At 45.6% G+C, this 19,928-nt stretch overlaps 2 protein-coding genes across 5 annotated transcripts in view; one reads left to right on the top strand and one right to left on the bottom strand.

Moving 5' to 3' along the window:
* Positions 1-5,157, bottom strand: part of Nadk2 (NAD kinase 2, mitochondrial) — a 45,779-nt gene extending 40,622 nt beyond the window's left edge. Inside the window, exons 1-2 of one of the 4 annotated variants that reach the window (XM_077643743.1) lie at positions 4,620-5,157; positions 723-811 (exon numbers count right to left, since the gene is read on the bottom strand). In XM_077643743.1, the coding sequence (XP_077499869.1) occupies positions 723-811; positions 4,620-4,989 (459 nt within the window). In that variant the 5' untranslated portion in view covers positions 4,990-5,157. Of the gene's footprint in view, positions 1-722; positions 816-4,619 lie in introns of all 4 variants that reach the window. The other 3 variants (XM_077643741.1, XM_077643742.1, XM_077643740.1) reach the window with 3 other exon arrangements.
* Positions 5,158-5,592: 435 nt separating this feature from the next.
* The window catches only part of ZnT86D (solute carrier family 30 member 7), a 50,522-nt gene continuing 36,186 nt past the window's right edge, over positions 5,593-19,928 (top strand). Inside the window, exons 1-5 of the mRNA XM_077644304.1 lie at positions 5,593-6,097; positions 11,142-11,243; positions 14,975-15,088; positions 16,208-16,295; positions 18,053-18,167. Of these exons, the coding sequence (XP_077500430.1) occupies positions 6,015-6,097; positions 11,142-11,243; positions 14,975-15,088; positions 16,208-16,295; positions 18,053-18,167 (502 nt within the window). The 5' untranslated portion in view covers positions 5,593-6,014. The remainder of the gene's footprint in view (positions 6,098-11,141; positions 11,244-14,974; positions 15,089-16,207; positions 16,296-18,052; positions 18,168-19,928) is intronic.

A 19,928-nucleotide genomic window follows, 5' to 3' on the forward strand; every position in this document is an offset into this window, starting at 1 on the left:
CAAATAATCTGGTTAAATGGATTCCTCATGCATTTCTCAGACCAGTGCAAAAAAGAATGATTGAAAATGAAGCATGTAAACGAGTTATTCCACTTAGAAATTCAAAATAAAAAGATCAAATGGAAGCGCGTTCACTCACCCAGTGCTCAGATTGCACGCTACACATCAGAACCACGCCCTGCACGCATGCAGCTAAAGCTTGCATGCAAATGCCGTCTTGCCAAAGCACCCCACAACCGCACTTTTTAATGCTTTCATCCCTCCGCGTACGCCATATACAGGGCAGGGGTCCCAACAAAGGAAGCTCCTGATGTGTCTTTGCTGCTAGGATTGAAAGAAGCCAGCAGTCACTGAAGCCCAGAAACCACAGGGTAATGTCTCCTTTGTTTTCAACCGTGCTGCTCATCAAAGTAGGAAATTAGTAGTAGTAGATTTCAGTTAGTAAGTAGCAGCTCTCACTGGCAGCATGGGGCTGCCTTCCATTTCCTGTTGAACTGTCTCTTTGGCATAACAATGTTTATACATAAACATAACAATGTTTATGTTTATTCCCCACTCTGACAAAAAAATCCATTAGAAAATAAAGAAAAGAAAACATTCCCGTTTCTTTTAAACAGCGGCTGAAGGCCATTTTCTGTTTCTCCAGAAATATAGCCAGCCAGATGGAGTGCCACGTAATAGGGACAGCAGAATGCCATCCCCTCTCCCATCAGGTGGCACACTTGCCTGAGCGTATTGACCACCAACTCCCGGTTCTTGGTGTGGATCTTGTGGTGGTGGACAAGGCTGTTGTAGTCCGACCCCCGGGACTCCAGCTTTGCCAAAGATTGCAGCAACACGGGACAGAAGAAGGGAAATGGGGGAAGGGACAAAAAGTAGGCTCAACTTGTAGACGCACAAGACAAGGCTGCCTTCTCTCCAGAGTCACACGCAAGCCCCTTCAGGGGGAAAAAAATCCTCCCCTGGCACAGCTCTCTCCCTCTTGCCTTTGCAGATCCTTGGGCCAAGTGCTTAGGAGCACTTCACCAGTATCCCTCAAGAGAAAAGTAAACCTTCGCATCACATGCCCTGGCCAAGCCAACTTCTTCCCATCGGTTTCGGCTGGGATGTCATTAACCCGTGTTTGATCCCTGGCCCACTCTTCCTGCCTCCTGAATTTAAGTTGAACCTTTTTCGTTATCCTCCATGCTGCTGCCGCATAGGCGAGTACTGGTAAGATACAGCTATTGTACACTTTTCTGTTGAGGAATATTGGTAACCTACCATTCATGATCTGAGAGAACCTGCCATATGCGCTCCACTCAATTCTTATTCTTCCAGTTAATCGAATCTCGTGATCCAGATCTGCGGTCACTGCCTGCCCTAAGTAGAGTTATTCCCTCACCACTTCCAGCACCTTGCTACCAATTGTGAACTGCTGTTCCCTGGCGAGACTATTGAATATTTCATTTCATTTCATTTTATTACTCACAAGGCCGGTCAGGCATTACAGAGAGGAGTAGGCACGAAGAAAAAAAAAATAAATACAAAGAAACAAACAAATAAACAGTTTACAATTCATAAGCATTAACAGTATCCTTGAATTTCTGAGAATCATTGATGACGACGACGGTGGAGGGCAGGTGATTCCAGTCCGAGGCTGTTCTGGGGACGAAGGAATTTAAATATTGGACAGTCCTGCACTGTGGAATGTGCACCTTTAGTTGATGATCTCTGCGGGACGATATGTGCACTGGAGGATTAAACAAGGACTGCTTTAAGGTTTCGTTGCCATAATATATTTTATGAAATGTGCAGAGGCGCGAAATGTGGCGCCGTATGGCAAGATCCGGAAGATTAAGCGTTCTTTTCATTTCTGAAACACTTTCATGGCGGGAGTAATTTGACATTATGAACCTTGCAGAGCGATTTTGGATGGATTCAAGCAGCCCAATGAGAGAGTTAGTGTATGGGTCCCACACTGGAGCAGCGTATTCAATTTTTGAACGGACGAGTGTTTTGTAGAGCAGTAGTTTCACAGGGATAGGGGCAAGGGAAAAGTTACGACGGATGAAGCCAAGCATGCGGTTGGCCTCGTTAGTAATATATTCAATGTGAGCCTTCCAGGACAGATCATCTGTTATTTGAACTCCAACGTACTTATACTTGGTAACTTGGGTCAGTGGGGTGTCGTCGAGAGAGTATGAGCACGGAATGTTGCGATTAGTCGTGCGCGTAATTCTCATTAATTTACATTTGTTAACGTTTAGTTTCATAGGCCAGGTATTACACCAAGTTCCAATTATATTCAGATCATTTTGAAGAGCACATGCATCATCTTGGTTAGTAACTTCTCTGTATAAAACACAGTCATCAGTGAAAAGTCTTATTTTGGAAGCAACTGAGGAAGGGAGATCATTAATATAGATAAGGAAAAGAAGAGGTCCTAGAACTGATCCTTGCGGAACGCCAGAGGTTACGGGGAAAATGGGGGAGTCATGATCGTTAGCATTTACATACTGACTTCGATTACTTAAAAAACACTCAATCCACTTTAAAATACCATTATCAATATTTAATTTACTTAACTTATAAAGTAACAGTTGATGTGACACGGTGTCAAAAGCCTTTGCAAAGTCGATATATATACAATCAATGAGGGAAGAGTGGTCCAGAACGAAAATCAAGTCATTAGTGAATGCAATTAATTGAGTTTCACATGAATGATGCTTACGAAAACCATGCTGTGAATCTGTAAAAACCGAATTAGCTTCCAGATAGTCAACAAGGTGTGAATAGATAATATGTTCAAGGAGTTTGCATGGAATAGATGTTAAGGAAATAGGCCTGTAGTTATTAGGATTATGAACGTCACCAGACTTGTGGACTGGAACCACCTTGGCATGCAAATTTTTAAACCCACCGTTCTTCTCTGCCTTTCTAACTCACTACTCATGCTTTGCAGTTCAACTATCGAGTGACTCAGCAAAGCAATGTCATCAGCAAATATTAAACTAATTAACTGAAGGCAATACCCATCAGTAAGTAGACAATAAAAAGACGCAGACAACACAAATTCTGGTGGCACGGATGACAAAACATCCAGCATTTGTGTCATCTAATTAGTGTTAGGAAAGGCCTCCAACTAATGACCACTACTATCTAGCACAACTTTCTGTTCTCAGTGCCATTAGGCTAAGCTCAGCGTTAAGTTCTAATTCTGGTTTTCAGTTCCAATTTCTGAACCTCGCTTAATATTAGTGCTTCAGTCAAATGACTGCTTACTCGGATAACAGTGAGACAGAAAAGCGAAGTTCAGAAGTAGGAAATAATGCTACGCCCTGTATGCATCTTTCCGTCTATGAGACCTGCCCGAACTGCAAGAGGTGACATCACACCCTAGCCTTCAAGAGACAATCGTAAATAAAATGCCAAATGAACTGGTACATCTCCAGTTTACACTGAATGCCCAGGCAGCTGAAGGCACTTTCGGGCAATTTTCAAAAAGTGGCTGGAATTACCCTCAGGATAGGTTAAGTGGCTGGTTTGCAAAATGATTACTAGAACGATGATGCCACACTTGATGGCCACTGCCAATGGACAAACATCAACACAAAGTAGCAAGTAGTCGCAGGCGGATTTGTGGCTGAGGGGAAGTGTACTCTGCACCACAATTTTGGTTAAAGCCTTCGGTTTGAATTCACTTCTAAAAGCAGGCCTTTGCCAGGGGGTGGAGCCAGCAGATTTGTACCCCTCCCCCCCACTCTCAAAAGTGTACAGCCAAAGGGGTTTACTTGTGAGGCATGCAGCATGTCTCGTTATCCATCCTCAGTGACCGTAATCTCTCCAAAGAGAAATGGCTTTGCGTTCTCAATCCTCCCAAGGTTTGGGCTGCTTGATGTGCTAGGGAGCCACAATAAACAGCTTAGACACAAACCCCTTGGGCTGTATATATGACAGCTGTCTAGCTTCTTGCTGGTGCGTCCCTGCGCTTGGAGCAATAAGGCATGGGACGGCGCGGAAAGCTAGGCTCGTGCACCAGCGCTGTAGCACCACGTCAGGTGGCGCCACTCACTTTTCACAGCGCAAATGAACGATCCCGCGAGCAACTGTCCCGCCTGCGGCCATTCCCGCACACGTTTTCCTTGCACCGCCATCAGCGGCTCATCGCCTCGACCTAGAATGGTGCGCTGCGTTACGGCAAGAGGGGTTTAACGTCCTCAAGCCGCACATCAGAGACGCCGTACCGAAGGGGCACGGATTAATTTCGGCCCCCCTGGAGTTATTTCACTTGCATGGCGACCCAGAATGGGGACATCCTCCGAAAGCGATGGGGGTGCAGCAATAGAGCCAGTCAACACGGGCACATTTTACAACGTCGCAAGCTGATCGGAGGGAAGCGTGACGGTTCGGACGGGTTGGTTATGCATTGAGACACTTGTTCACTTTTCTTTTAGGCGAACTTCGGTCGCCAGCACGGGTGACTTGTACTTGCTATTGTGATATCGTACGTCCGGACTGTCGGCGTATTATGCAACACACAGTTCAAGTTAGCGCTTGCGTGAGCGTGGCTACACTATCGGAGGGGAGGGAGCCCGTTCAGCTTCTCTCCCTTGGAAGGAAGGCGGGCGACAAACTCACATCTTGCACCAGCTGCTCCTCGGTGAGGTGCGCGTGGCGGCGCTTCTCGAACTCGTAGCGTGAGAACTTTGTGAGCACCAGGGCGCGCCGGGGCCGGAACACCTCGGCGACCGACTCGGCCGTGCTGCTCGCCGAGAAGTGCATGGCGGAAGCGGGGCAGTGGGTCGCCTGCGCTGCGCCGCGACGCCTCACGGCCGAACTGGCGTGGTTCCTGCGCAGGGCCGCTCTCCAGATGTGCTGCATCGCACGCTCACATCTTACGGCCTGCGGCAGCAGCCGGTCACACCACCCGCTCCTCGCTACAGCGGATGATAGCAGCGGCGGCGACAGCACCGCACGGCGCAGCCATCCGCTGCCGCAGTACCGCATCTTTGAGTCTCAGTTGGTTTGGGCCTTCCCGCGATGCTTGAGCAGCCGGGAGCATTAAAAATCGCGGCGGGAGAAATTACGGCGTCAGCCTGAGCGCGAATTGAGGCAGCCAAACTGTGGCCGATGTCCCGCACGGAACTGAGAAACTGCGGTTCATCATTAGAGACCATGACAACCGTGGGCAGTGCCTCCCATTCCTTTAATGCCTGCCTCATCAGGGGGCTCATGGGTCGCTGGGCGCTCGCCTGTTTTTCTTTCTCAAACAAAATACCGAGGCGCCATCTCGCAGTCGCAAAGCTACACTACTGCTTCGTTGATGCTTTATTTTCATGTTTTTATTGCTTTTAAAAATATATTTTACGTGTTTTCAAATGCAAAATGTATTTTATTTCACAACAAAGAACCTTTTTCAGCATTATTAACGAAAATAACAACGCAATACAGTACTGTTTTAAAAACGATGATGAGGATGGGCTAATAGGCTAGCGTCATCATGCGTCCATCTGGTGAGACACGCTGTCAATCGCAATAATGGGAGCGGGTGCGGCGCGGCAGGCAGCGAAAGCTGAATGAGGCGCTATCGCGAAAAACGTCAGCTGTTTCGTACGAGTTCCAAGTTCACCTAATCACGAGGCGAGCCTGAAAGCCGTTGACTTGTTTTAGAAAAAGGATTGGTTGGTTCGGTATTAAAATTAGAACTCATTATTTGTTTTGACTGACTAGTGTCAAAACAAGTGACACTTGACACTTGTTTTGTCTTTTACTTTTTCACGCTTACGAACTCGTTAGGGCGCGGCTAAGTGCGCGAAATTAGTCGGAAGATCGCTTACGCTACCCGTTTGAATTTTCTGTTCATGCCAGCCAGTCACGGTCAACGTCAGAAGCGAAACTGTCGCCAGCAGTGCGTCGGGCGCATTCATCCACCAGAGCGGCGGCTGCTCAAGACGCTGCAACGACGACGCCGCGCTATGAGTCGTCGCCCATTCAGCCGCCAGTGAAAGGAGCGATCCTCGGTCCAGCGGACGATGCTGCCCTTACATGCCGACGACAAGGAATTCCGAGCGAAGCGCAGCTCGCGATTCAAGGAGCGGCTTCTGGGCTGGTTCAGGTGCGTCTGCGACGTGGCGTGCGCCTCGGCCGCCGGCATATGGCCGCGTCGTGGGAGCATCGGCTCTTGGCGCGACCGCCGACTCAGCTCGACCGTTCTCAGACGCGGTGTCTGCGCGAGCGAGGTCCTGGCGGGAGCAGCGCCGGCATAGACACGTCTCTTAACTGAATGTAGCGTGTTCAACTTCCGAGCCACACGGCGGAATGCGGTTTACAGCGTGCATCGCACATCGGAGGCTCACCAAATACTGTTTCACACTTGGCCGTACACTTCCACTAGCCTCCAGACAAAGCCTTTCCTCGGATATCTTTCCGTCATTAGACAGGTGCCTTCAGTGGGGCTCCGGACGCCTCCAGACAAAGCCTTTCCTCGGATCTCTTTCCGTCATTAGACAGGTGCCTTCAGTGGGGCTCCGGACGGAGCTGGCTAGCGAGCCACGGCTGGGACAGCGGGCTTGGCCACGTTGACTTAACTGATGGCACAGGCGCACGTAGCAAACTCGGGCCAACAGTTCATCCAAGGTACTGGCAAGGCCATAATGGGAGCTGTAAGTCGAATCTCAAACTGGCCCTAGTTTGGTCCAGTCAGGAGGCATCCCTTTATTCCAGCTCCGCTTAATTCGTTTCTTGTTCTCCTGTAGCTGTAATGTAATATCACTTTTTGACTGTGGTATATGTATTCTGTGGTTGGAATTGTGTCAGCTGGTTGAACACGGCAGCCTTCGTGAGGCATGTGTTAAGAAGTCGTACGGCTCTTCACTGTTCACCACTGTTCACCACCCGTCTGTCTGCAGAGCATCCAATGTTTTTAATTCTTTAAAAACAGTGCAACCCATGCTAGTCATACTGTCCCACCTCCTAGAACCACAAGTGTTGCACTGACATATTTGGGTTGCGAGGGGGACTGGCAGTCATGTGGCACAGCGTTTTGCCAAGAACCCCTGCGCTATATGAGCTGAACTAGTGAGTGCATGAAGTTGCCCCAGTATCTTCAGTGCAATGCTGACACATGTGCCACATTTTTGATTTGCTTGTTCATATTTAGCCTACCCTCAGTGCGAAACGGCATTACAGAGTGTAGTAGTCAAAGTAAATACAAGAACTTACTGGAGCAAGCAATGATGGAGTAGTTACAATGGTGGCTTGATAGTACAATGATAGTTAAGTCGTTCTTGAACCGGTGGAAGGTTGTTGCTAGCGTGGAAAGGAAATTTCATTTGGCTGCTGAGCATGATAGGCCGAAAGAAAGCGTTAGTTATGCAGGTTGGAATACCGGCCTCACAAGTTTGATCAACGCAGGAAGAGATGTGATGTGCAGCTTAGATGAGTTCACTGCACCAATGTGGATGGCAAAATATTTCATGAAGACAAAGCCACAAGTGAGAAGAGAGATTGGCAGGTTACGGCTGGACTGCATTAGGGAGGGCCTGCATGCGTCATGAATGAAGCTGGTGCACGTGGGTGTGGAAGCTGTGGTCATTATTCATAAAATGCCACATTCTGCACCACTCTTTTGGTTGTGCTAGTAAGCTTCCACTTGCTCGTGGAAGTAGGGGAAGTTTCCACCCTCCCCTCAGTTTGCATCTGCAGCGACTACTGTGCCTGATGCAACTCTTTGAGGCACAGCAGGGCAAGGAACTATATGCGAAGAGAAAAACTAGTGTAGTTAACTGAATTTTTAATGTGAACACAAGCTGGCTCAGATAAGTTCTCGTTTTTTCTTCTGTGGCATGGTGTCACAAGTATCCATGCAAAAAGTCAATTCCTTTGCCCTGTATTGCTTACTGAAGCAACTTACTGGAGCTTGCAATGCATGTGCCTTCGCAATAAAAAAGGCCTCCATGATTTCCCTTCACTTCCTAGCAGTGGTCTATAGTGGCAGCATATCTGCCATGTTTTTTTTCGAGACAACTTCTGTTTGAAGGGAAAAAGTTTCATTTTCCGAGATTGGATTGCCTGACAGCCTTCCTTTTTGAGCCGTTGGCAATGTTCTTACACGTGGCACCAGGTGGCACCATGCATCGCCCAGTTCTTATTCTGAGTAAAAATTGATTGTATGGGTCTTTTTTGGGCTATGTTGATGTCAGTGCGGCAGAAAATTATGCATTTATTGCCAGGAAGATAGAGTGCAACCTCATGGGAACAAAACCGCAAAGGACTTTGTGGATGTCAATGGCAGTGTAGCTTAGCCTTAAAGATCTGCACAACAAAGTGTCTTGATGTCACTGCAGCTTGCATTAAAAACTGTCTGGTGGTGGCGACACCTGTATTTTGTTTCTTCAACCTTTTCTAGCCTTTACAAGCTCTTTTCAGTGGCAAACTTGTCACTAGAAAGGGGTTACCTATTATGCTAGTGACATGAAACAAAGTGGATAACTTCTGTTCCTTTGAGGTGCAATAGAGCTAGCTCTTCGGCCAGTTATTGCATCTTGCCCGTCTCTTTTCTTGTGTAGGCATCTTTTGCATCTGCTGGTATCCCCCCCCTTGTGTTCCTTTGTTTTAGCACTGGCTTTTCTGGTCAGTGTTCCTGCATGTGGTTTCGTGCACAATACTTGTCAAGTGTGCAGTGTTTTGTGCCACAAAAGAGTTTGAGGTTGGTGGCTTTTCCTTCTGCTTATCCCCTTTCTTTTTCAGTATTTTGCACTCCATGGTTTTGAAAAAACTGTGACCAGCCCACTAGCCTGAGCTTGAATGCTTTTGACATAATGGTATCCTGGATGAGATTTTTCCTGTGCTGGCTCGGGTGTGCTGTGCGATCAGCTAAGTCAGCACTCAATTTTGGTTCCTGCCAGATTCTTATGCCGTGAGAGGGAAAGACCACCCAACAGCCAGCCCACCACAGGGAGTAACTTGCTCACAGTTTGGGCTGTGATGTGAACCACCACTTCCCACTGTGACACCATGTCTCGACAGTTACACATAGACAGAGGTGCCCAGAACAGCTCCAGTCAAAAAGTGGCTGGCACTGAAGAAACCTGCAGGACGGTTACCACTACTGTAATGTGAGATTCAGCTACAGCTGTTTGGCGGAGGTCAACGTAAATACTGTTCATCCATTATTATTTGATAAACAGTATCGCGGCAGGAGACTAAGACACAGAAACAGAGACAAACAGCAGATCTCCGTATCTTTCTTTTTCTGCACTAGAATTTGTTTATCAATCGTGTATTAGCGAGCCATGCTGCTGCATTATCTTCTGTTCTGGTAGAGTGCATGTGACGTCGCTGTATTCGGTCCATTCAGCATGGTGCATTGCAGTGATGCCATGTCTGCTGGCCAGTCAGCCGTGGGTCGGTGTTGCACTGTCGCTGCAGGCCTGGAAAGTGGGCTTTTTACAGCTCTAGCTGCGAATATACCTCCTGTGGCTGCCAGCTGTGTAGAGTGGAAACAGCCCCGCTGGCGCAACCAAATCCAACAAATGCCTTTGTCTATTGGCTTTGTGGAAGCATATTGTCAAGTGTAAAATTCTTTGGTGTCCGTTCCACGGCGCTTACCAACTGCCGTCTGTACTGTGACGTGGTGCATGTACTACACACGCTACCACTGTTCTGGTGACGTGTTCAGGCCTTTCCAGTAAACACTTTAAGAGATTTAGGGAATGAATTTCAATCCACAGCAGTGAAGTCAGAAAAGGTTGGTCTCTGTTTGGCAGCAGTGCACAACAGGTAGCTGATAGCGTAGCGGACTGGATTCCAGGAGAAGGCAAGTGTAGCATTGGATGTCAGAGGGTCAAGTGTCCGGATGAGGCTAGGAAGTTCGCTGGCATATGACAGCTAATTGGAGGGACGAATGTGAGAGGCGTTTGTCCCACAGTGGGTGTAGTTAGGCTACTGCTGCCCGATATTTGAAAGAAGTGCATGGATTCCATAAATGCTGCTTCAAGTATGTAGACCATGTGCCATAAGGTTAGGTTGGCTCTTAACGCAGAGAAAAGCAGGTTTCACTGCGAAGCAGGAGTGCAGCTTCCTCTTGAGCTCTCTGCACCTTTCTTTTAGTGGGTTAGCACGAGATGCCTTTCTAGCGATAGGGCTGCCCTGTCTGCAACTGAAACCTCTACCTGCAGGTGGAGGCTGGCTGGTGGGTGTGCCACTAGCGAGAAAGCCATTATGTGTCCTGGCGAAGCCACCTGCCACAGCTGGAGAGAGAGAAATCGAGCTGCTCCTTACGTTGTCTGCAAAACTGTCACAAGCAACCGATGCAAAGCATATGTACATATTGTGCTGGCACACCTACTTGGCATTTAGTTTAACGGAGTAAATTGGGGGTTAATTTTTTTTCGCTTCGTGGTGAAACCTATTTTCCTCTAGTGAAGAGCTGTTTGAACCCCTTCGTGTTCCCCTCTAAGTGTGATGCATACCGTGCAGGTGTGGCCAAAAAAGTGCGGTGCGTGCTTCAGTGTTCTGCAGATGAAAAGCGAGTGTCTTCACTTCTCTTGGGTCACAACCAGAGAACAGAATGAAGCAGCAATTAGCCCCGCAAAAAACTTCACTTCAGTTTATGTGTAAGAAGCAAACGCACCAATGCCATTTCCTAGCTTGTGTACAAAGTACTGCTTCCTAATTTTTGCTAGGCAAAGCACAAGAAAGTTTTGATCACCAAAGGATGCTCCGTATCACTTTGGTGACAACCAGTATGAAAAGGAACAATTTCCACTAAAGGATGAATTTTACTGTTATGTCCACACTGAAGTCGGAGACGTCGCATGGGCGTTATCTGTTCAGCGGAAAACTTTTAGAATGGAGGAAAAAAGTTTTTTTTCCTCACATACCTGGAGCAGCCATTGGTTGAATGAGGGCCACTGCGATCATATTTTGATGGAGGCGAAATGCTAAAGGCCCATGTGTGGCGCGATGCCAGTGCACGTTAAAGAATCCCAGGTGGTGGAAATTATCTGGAGCCCTCCACTACGGCGTCCCTCATAGCCTGAGTCACTTTGGGACGTTAAACCCCTATAAAGCAAACCAAACTGACTTATTGTGAGTTCCATGTGTACAGCCCTGAGTACCAACCAGTGGCGTGTGTGGTGGTTTTCTGTGTGTCCCAGGCTGATCTTCTCGGACAAGGCATCGCGCAACCTGTTCCTGTTCCTCATTCTCAACTTGTCCTTTGCATTTGTCGAGCTCTTGTACGGAGTATGGACCAACAGGTGAGTTGGCGCCCAGCACTCTTACTGTAGTGCATGTGCACGTCTCGAATGTGGTGGCACAGCTGTACACTGATTAGGGGGCATTCAAGCTGTCTTAGTCGAATAGGAGCCGTACCTCTTACTCTGGTGTAGTTAATTTCTGCAAAAAGGTGTGGCTGTTACCCTGTGGTATGGAATGTAGTACCGAAGTGAAAGTTTGCCTTGCTTACGACGAATGGCGTTAACCCTGTAACACCCCGACATTGAAAACGTCGGATAAAGGTTAAGACTTTCTATGATTTCATCTCTGATGGCCCCTTGAAGGCAGGTATATATTAAGCTGAGAGATTAAGAAAAAAATTATCATAGAATAATTGAATGGAGCCATTTAGATAATTTCTGAATGTCTAAGGACTGCAGTACAGTGTGCAAATATGCAGGCACGTGCAATAAATCAATTGCAGAATTCAAAACTGCTCCTTCATCTGTGAATGCAGCCACAGAAATTGGAAACAATGCTGTTGTTGGGGCTAGCTTTTGCATGAACTTATCTTTCATCAGGTCTCCTGTATCTCTGGCAGCTGACATTTTGGCTTTGCATTGATAAGTATGTTGCAGAAGATGGCTACTTCAAGTATGCTAGGAAATCACTGAATTATGTGAGCAGGAATGAAAAGTATTCACATTTTTATGCTCTGTGCCACATTTGATGCACTGGGCATTACGTGTTTAGAGGAGTAGAGGCACCAAATTTTTGAATATGTATTTTTTTTCTTTGGAATGATGCACTGGACACACATGAGTCACGGCCTGGAATTCACCTATGGCAAGCAGAAAATTGCGATATAATCGCTGCTTGTCAATTTTTTGTCATTCCAACTCTTGAGCCGGCTTCTGTAGAGTTGATGTGAATTAAAGAAAGCAGCAACCATACTGGAGTTTTTGTATGCCTCACTTTACCTGAATGTGATGGTCGTTGTTTTTTGAAGCTGAAAGCACAACAGCATAAGAGAAAAAATTCAATTATATATTATTTGCTGCTTGTTGGCACAATTCACATGGCTTTTCTGTGTTTTTTAATGTACTGGGCAATATTCTAAAGAGAGAAAACAGAACCAAAATTTGGTGTCTCTACTTATTTAAGCGCCTCTTTCGGTGGAGCAGTTTTGATGTTTAGCGTGAACATGTTTTCCTCTCTCTGTTTCAGTGTAATGACGTTAACGCATGCCCTCTCTGTGGCTCCGAAAAAATTGGGCTTTCTGGCGTGTGATTGGTGCTGAGAGGGAACTCATCCTTTCTCTGTGCAGCTTCCTGCTGGAGTAACTGGAAGTGCGATGAAACCTTGCTGGTTTTTAAAAAATGGAATAGTCCACACGCCATGTGTGCCATTTGCCGAGTTAAAAAAATGGGGGAGGGGGGTCCATTTTTGGTGTTGTCAGACCCCATGTGCACCCGGTCATTTTGACTGTTTCATTCAGTATGTGGTGTAGGTTGGTAGATGCTATCGGTGTCCTGGATAGTTTGTTTTCTGATGAGACTTTGTGGCAAAATCGAAGTCAACATAGATCTATCAGTCACCACTTTCTAATGACGAAGGTGTGGAAAAAGCGACAAAAGTGGTAAAAAATGAAAGGCAGGCACCATTGCTATCAGATGCCATGTCCGCAGCTAAACTGCTGTGATGGGCAGAGCAGATTCCTGAGGCTGACATAGACAAGCCAGGAATTTGTCCAAGATTTAAAAAAAACTCCAGAATCAGTTTATTACAAATAAATGATCAATCACTCTGTACACATATTTGGTAAATACAGGAAAATAAACAATGGATAAAACTGAAAGTGATTATTCAAAGTAATTAGTAAAACACGCAGAAATGCAAGATGATGCAACTATAATCGAAACATAATTTGGGTGAATGTACGTAAGTGCATAAATAGAGGAGAACAATTCAAGCGAGTGCTCCATATGCTCTGTCAATAAAAAAAGATGTTTATCGCGGTTGAAGAAAAGTACGAAAACTATGCTTGAAAGTTTGAATGTTAGATGATTGCTTTATAATACTAAATGGCAATTGATTCGACAAAAAAAAATAAACAGTGTTGCACAATTTTGAATCCCAAGAATCTGGGAAAGCATAAAAGATTGCATAACGTATTAAACACATGACTGTGATGGATTAGTTGTGGTCATATAACAAAATTAACTTGCGCATTGTAAATGTTTTGCACAGTGTGTTAGAACAGTTAAGGCTATTATGAAAAGTGGGCATTTCGTTTTTGAATCTGACAGGATCGCTTATAGTACATATTAATGATGTCCCCTGGGATTCATCTGGAAGAAGTGCGAAACACGAGAGCGTCGTCATCCATCTTGTGTTCTCATGCTTTTTCTCAGATGAATCCCTTCCAGTGCACTGAGCTTGCCACCCTGCTATAAGATTAGAGCTGCATTGAGCTAGTGGTGTATTCACACTGTGTTCTGCATGTTGTGTGGTGATAAAAAAAAACAAAATAAAAAAGTATAGACACCAGCATGATGTAGTTTTCACTGAAATGAGCATAAAAATGCGGGGAATTTCTTAAAAAAGAAAATTCTATTGCCAGAATAGTTACATTTGCTGCCGAAAGATGACGCTTGGTTACTTTAACCGCCAAATTAATTCCCAAAAAATGTTACGGCCACCAAATTTTCTGGCAGTGTTTGGTGAAAATGACTATTGTAAGGCCTAAAACATGCACTAAAGTTGCAAAACGCTTTTTCCATGGACAACTACCACCCTTTATTGCTGAAAATTGCAACTAACGCAGTTTCCGACTGTAACTCATCTTTGACGCTGGGAGCAGTGCAACATCGGGTAGGACGAGTGTTTGTCTCGTCATTGGCGATATTGGTACAATCTGTCATAAGTACAGCTCAGGGTTAGTCATTAAAGGATTAATTCTGTTAGTAGTTTGTACAGTGAAGTACAGTGTCGCCTGTCAGTGACAAATGTAGCAACAAAAATTTTCCCTAATAAAAGAATCTCCATACCTTTTCATACATTCTGTGAAAACTTCCTCGCAGTACTGTCTTCACTTTTCATATTATTAAAATTTTACTTTCCACTGAGTTTTGGATCATCCTATTAATTTTAGGAAATGCTTACTGTGTATGAGCACCTTGGAATGCTTTTGAAAATGAGGAGGTGACTCCAAGTGGGTTGGCTTGGCAGGGGGTGTTTCTGCCCAGGTGCAACTGGTGTGCAGCCTTGCATGTCTGTCAAGCCCCGTTTATGCTTGCAGATGCAGAAGCATCTGCATAGAAGCTTTTTCTATCAATGCAAGGTCAAAAGCACCAGTTACCAGCAAGGCCTGATGAAAGATCGCTCGCTGCAAAACCTTAGCCTAGCAGAAAAATTTCCTAAAATTTCGCCTAAAAAGCCTTAAAATTTCAGTGCCAGGGGATGGTACAGCTGTTATATTGCTTTTTATTTATTATTCATGCACAGCAGTATTTGTGCACGCAGCTTTATTGCTCTTCGGAACCCAGAAGCAATCATAATTCGCTGGTAATTAAACCTGCCAAGTTATTGCATTTTTGCAGTGTGAGGATGACTGTACTGGTGACAAAATGCTAGAAGTTGATTAATTTTTTCTGGCATTTTCACTGCAGTACAGAGTGAAATGCAGCTTTTTTTTTGTTCACAATTTCCTTGCTCCAAGCTGTGTTGTGGAGAAAAGCAGCTTGGTTTTTTCCGCCTTTTTTGTTTCCAGCCTGGGCCTCATCTCCGATTCATTCCACATGTTCTTTGACTGCACGGCTCTGCTCGCCGGGCTGGCAGCCTCCGTCATCACCAAGTGGCGTGCCAATGAGCGCTTCTCATATGGGTGGGGCACTTTATTCTCTCACAGTTTGTCCACTAGACAGATGGGTCCTGCAAATGTGTGCAGGCTGTGATTCTAGTATTTGGAGCTTGCAGTAGCACTGAGGAAAGTCTAGAAGAAATCATAACACGCTTATACAAAATGAGATGAAAGACAAGGGGACACAGGACAAGCAGTAAATGTCAACGGAACATCTGCTGCGAGAACAGGCGCATATATAAGTCGATCCCCAACTATATTGAACTCAAAGGATATTGCTAAATAGTAGTCTGATATATAAAATATGTCACTACGTAACCTTATCTATAACCTAGTGCAAGAACACAGTGCACCCACACTAGTGACGTGCTTCTTGCAGCGATGTACCATCTGCTGGTGCTCTGGCAGCACGTCGCGACGCCTCATGAATTTGTTCTTGAAAATTACTGCTGTTGCACTCAAATATAACTTGAAAGCAGTGATGATAACTTCATCGTCCACCTTGAATTCTGCTGGCAGGCAGACTGCGTGAGGGAACAAATGGAAGTTAATGACATGCTAGTCGAAATCAGAAGGAAGAAGTGGGCTTGGGCAGGGCATGCCATGCAATGTGAAGAACGGATTGGCATCCAAGAGAAGGCAAGCCTAGCAGGGGCCGGCAGAAAGCTGGGTGGGCAGATGAGATTAAGAAGTTTGGGGGGTACGGTGGCTGCAGCTGGCAAAGGACAGTGTTAACTTTAGAGAGACATGGGAGAAGCCTTTGCCCTGTAGTGGGCGTAGTCAGGCAGCTGGTGATGATGATCGTTCAACAGAAAGCTGGTAATGCATTGTGTAATTGGAGTCAAAGTCCTAAATTCGAACCATGCCATGCTGCATTTGAGCGTCACCTGATAATGCGCTCCTGGCGTTGAGGCCAGTGCAGTGTGTTGGTCGTGAGACCAGGAGTGCATTGTTAGGTGCTGCCCGCATGCAGCATGGTGCAGTTTGGAAATAGGAAGGGGGGGGTTCAGGCCTTTTTGACCTGGCTGTACATTTCATATGTGCCCTCGATTTGTGCTTGTTACTTTTGCGTAAGTGTATACTTTCAGGAGTGAACCCAGAATGACCAGGGTGCCATTGAGTGTGTGGATGTTTCCTGTGCAGGTACGTGCGTGCAGAGGTGATCGCAGGCTTTGTCAACGGCCTGTTCCTGCTCTTCATTGCCTTCTTCATCTTCTCCGAAGGAGTGGAGGTGAGAGCAGCTATTCCTCCTCCAAGGGTCAGCTGACGACTGCAGCATCGGCATTGCTGCTAATCACCATACGCTGACATTTCTTCAGCAGCAAAAGATGCGGCCATTGCGGGGGAAATTGGATGCAGACATTTTCCCATCACTTTATCCCAGCTCATGTCATCGAGACCAAAAGTGTTCTTTGTGGTCACATTTTGGAAGTTAAAGGCTCTGTGTTGCCTCGCCACGGAAATTGGCATGCAAACACTCGTGTCATGCCGCCATTTGCTTACAAGTTAGATGGTCGTGGAGACACCTGTATTACATTTTTTGGGGCATTTTCCAGCATATATTTCATTGAAAGTTGGGGCTTTCTTGTTAGAATGCAGTAATCTGTCCTCGACCTCGACTGGTCCGCAGTGTTCATTTTACAAAGTGGCTGTCGGGAAAAATTAAAGGTGCCCTGTGTCGCTGGCCTGTGTTGATAGATTGATATTATCTGGTTGTATAGATTGATATTGATAGATTTATTTTAATTCATAATCTTGCCATACAAATTATCAAAACACGAATCTAAAGTTGAGATCTCTTTAGGTCTGTCCACCCAGCCTCACATAAGAGATTGGTTACTGCCACCTTATTAAAAAGGAGCCAACACATTTGCAGTTCTCCCGAAGACAGGGCAAACGACTTTGATATGGTGTGGCAAGAACTTTCACGCAATGACTACCCAACTACTTTCGTGGCATCGGTCAAAAAACAGCTGTGTCGACCAGAACGTGAAACTGCTGTGTCTTCTTCCCTGAAACCTGCCGCTGTTCCCTACACCCCTATAATCAGCGAGGCATTGGCACGCATTCTGCACACCTTCAATGTTGACATTGCCCACGTTCCGACCAGAAAACTGCGACATGCTTTGGTCAACGTAAAGGACTATCTTCCAAAAGAAAAATATCTCGGCGTGATTTACAGCACTTCCTGCTCCGACTGCGACTGCGTCTACATTGGCGAATCTGGTAACTTCGAAAGGCGCCTAAAAAAATCACAAAAACGACGTTAAAACTGGGAAGTAGATTGTAGTGCTATCGCCGAACACTGCATATCGAAACAGCACTTTATCGACTGGGACAAGGCACAAGTTCTTGCGGCAGAAAAGAGGAAATTTTCTCGCCTTCTCCTGGAATCTTTTATTACACAAACGACCTGTCACACCTTGAACCGAAACTGCGGAAATCGGACAACTGCTTACGCACGCTCTCTGCGCCCCCTTTTCAAGCATACATAAGCTCGCGCACCCGCTTCTCGTTTTTTTACTGTGAACAAGGCTCCGATATGGAAGCCGAAACGTCTTTTGAGTGTTCTTTTCTTTGTTGTGGTCGGCGTCTTCAATGTCACGTTTTATGATTCACCCCGACCAGACGAGTTTTCGTCCAACTCTTGATTTCGAAGTTTCATGGTTTTCAAAAATGATACTGCTCTGATCTTATTCCCCAGCGGCGTTGCTGCGAGCTCCCCTTGTCTGAGAGTGTACACAGCTGTTGCTCAAAGGCCCTCAAAATCTCGACAGAGTTTCGCGCTGCTCCATTGACTCGATGGCCATCGGAGCCACCTGTGTAGCAGCAACATTCAGCCGGCCTTTAGTCAAGAGACTGTTGGTTCGAGGGCCGTTGAGAAGACTGTGACGGGGATTTAAGCCAAACATATTAGAATAAGCTGAGTGCCTTGAGACATGCCCGTAAGAGTGGACATTCACCAGTGCTGGGTCTGTCTTCTCCCAGAGAGCCATTGAACCCCCCGAGGTGAAGCACGAGCGTCTTTTCATCGTCTCCGTGCTGGGTTTCCTGGTGAACCTGGTCGGAATTTTCGCATTCCAGCATGGGCATTCTCATGGAGGTGAGTGACCTATGTGCAGAAAGCATTCAGGTTTGAGGCCAATTGTATTTATTCTTTTTTTGGAAAGGAAAAATGATAGGGGCAATGTTAAGAGACCTGAAACGAGCAGAGTGGTTGAGGGAACACGTGTGTTAGTGACATTCTAGTCGAAATCAAGAGGAAGAAATTGGCTTGGGCATGGCATATGATGCGAAGGCAAGACAACCACTGGTCCCTAAGGGCAACCGAGGGTATTCCAAGAGAAGGCAAGCGTAGCAGGGGGCGGCAGAAAGTTAGGTGGCCAGATGAGATTAAGAAGTTTGCGGGCACACGGTGGCCACATCTGGCATGGGATAGGGTTAATTGGAGAGAAACGGGAGAGGCCTTCGCCCTGCAGTGGGCATAGTCAGGCTGATGATTTTATGTGCTTAGCAAACCCCCACAATCTCTGGCAGCAAGGCATTATTTAGGCAGAAAGTTGTCCCGAAGTTTTTGTGGTATACTTGTCCAGTTCAAGGGGACCACCGCTCTGGAGTGATACTTGTGGTCTGAAGATGCATAGCAGTGTGGGTTGAACACTAAACTTTTTTTTTTTTACATGAAAAAAATGCATTAAAGAGCATAAACAGCACTATGCACTTAACGCATGTAACCCATGTTTTCCCCAACGGTGGCATAGGGGTGGGGTACTGCAATAATAGTACCAAGTTTCACTGTAGAACATCATTTCTGCTTGCTTTATGCAATTTGGATTGCCAAGTAAATTTGTGAACTCAGATTTTCCTGTTTTTGCAGTGTTAGATTCGTTAGTATGAGGCAGGATTTTTTTCATTTTAATTATTGTGCAAAAATTTTTCATCGGTGGTTGGGCTCTGAAGTTAGGAAGACACACAACCTTGAAGGGTGCGGTATATCGTTGGTGGCTGATAGGAGGCATTTCTTGACTGGCATAATAGTTTGCCAGCATTTAACAGTTAAGTAAACTAGACATGCTGCTTGTTTATTGCGGGTCTGCAACGACACATAGAGTGGTGTTTACTAGCTTCATAAATAAATAAATTAGGGGTGTATGGATATTGGGAATTTCAGGTACTAATCAAATATGTTTGTTATTCAGTTCATATTCGATTTGGGAAGTCGATATTCAGTAATTTTGGCAGGAATTGAGTACGGTCAGCTTTTTAAGTCCGCCTATAACAGAACCATAACAGTTGTGCAAAAAATCTAAAGACAGAGTTTAAATTGAATTGTCAGGAAACCAGTCACATACTGCAGCTTTTGTTATCAGATGCTGCTATGCTTGGGCCTCATGCGGAATTCTGCAAGTTGGCTTTCACATGTACCACACTTGATGAGAACAAGATGGCCAGTCATTTGCTTTGAACACTCACAATGTGAAAGTGGCCGTTTTTGTTTGATGCCTAATATGCTTATTCTGCGTTAGTTGGCGCGTAGTCCTGTCAATTCATGGATTTCATTTGGTTAATCATTTGTCATAATCACATTGAAGTTATGCTGCTGTTATGCTGTGTGCATTACTGTGCATGTAGCTTTTTTATTTGCATTGTGATGTGCCAGTCTAGTAGTTTTGTTTCAGTTTTGGTTGCAAACACTACGCGCTATTTTGAAGACATTAACGCAGGCATTTGTGTGTTTATTATTTTCTGAACAATTTTTTTCATGCTGACATTTTTTCATTTCAAGCCATTCCACTGCTTGCACACTGCTAAAATGAATGCATATATGTGACAAGTGTTGAGATAATATTACGAGTATATGATA

Source organism: Amblyomma americanum, chromosome 11, assembly GCF_052857255.1.
Source record: "Amblyomma americanum isolate KBUSLIRL-KWMA chromosome 11, ASM5285725v1, whole genome shotgun sequence".
NCBI classification, from domain to species: domain Eukaryota; kingdom Metazoa; phylum Arthropoda; class Arachnida; order Ixodida; family Ixodidae; genus Amblyomma; species Amblyomma americanum.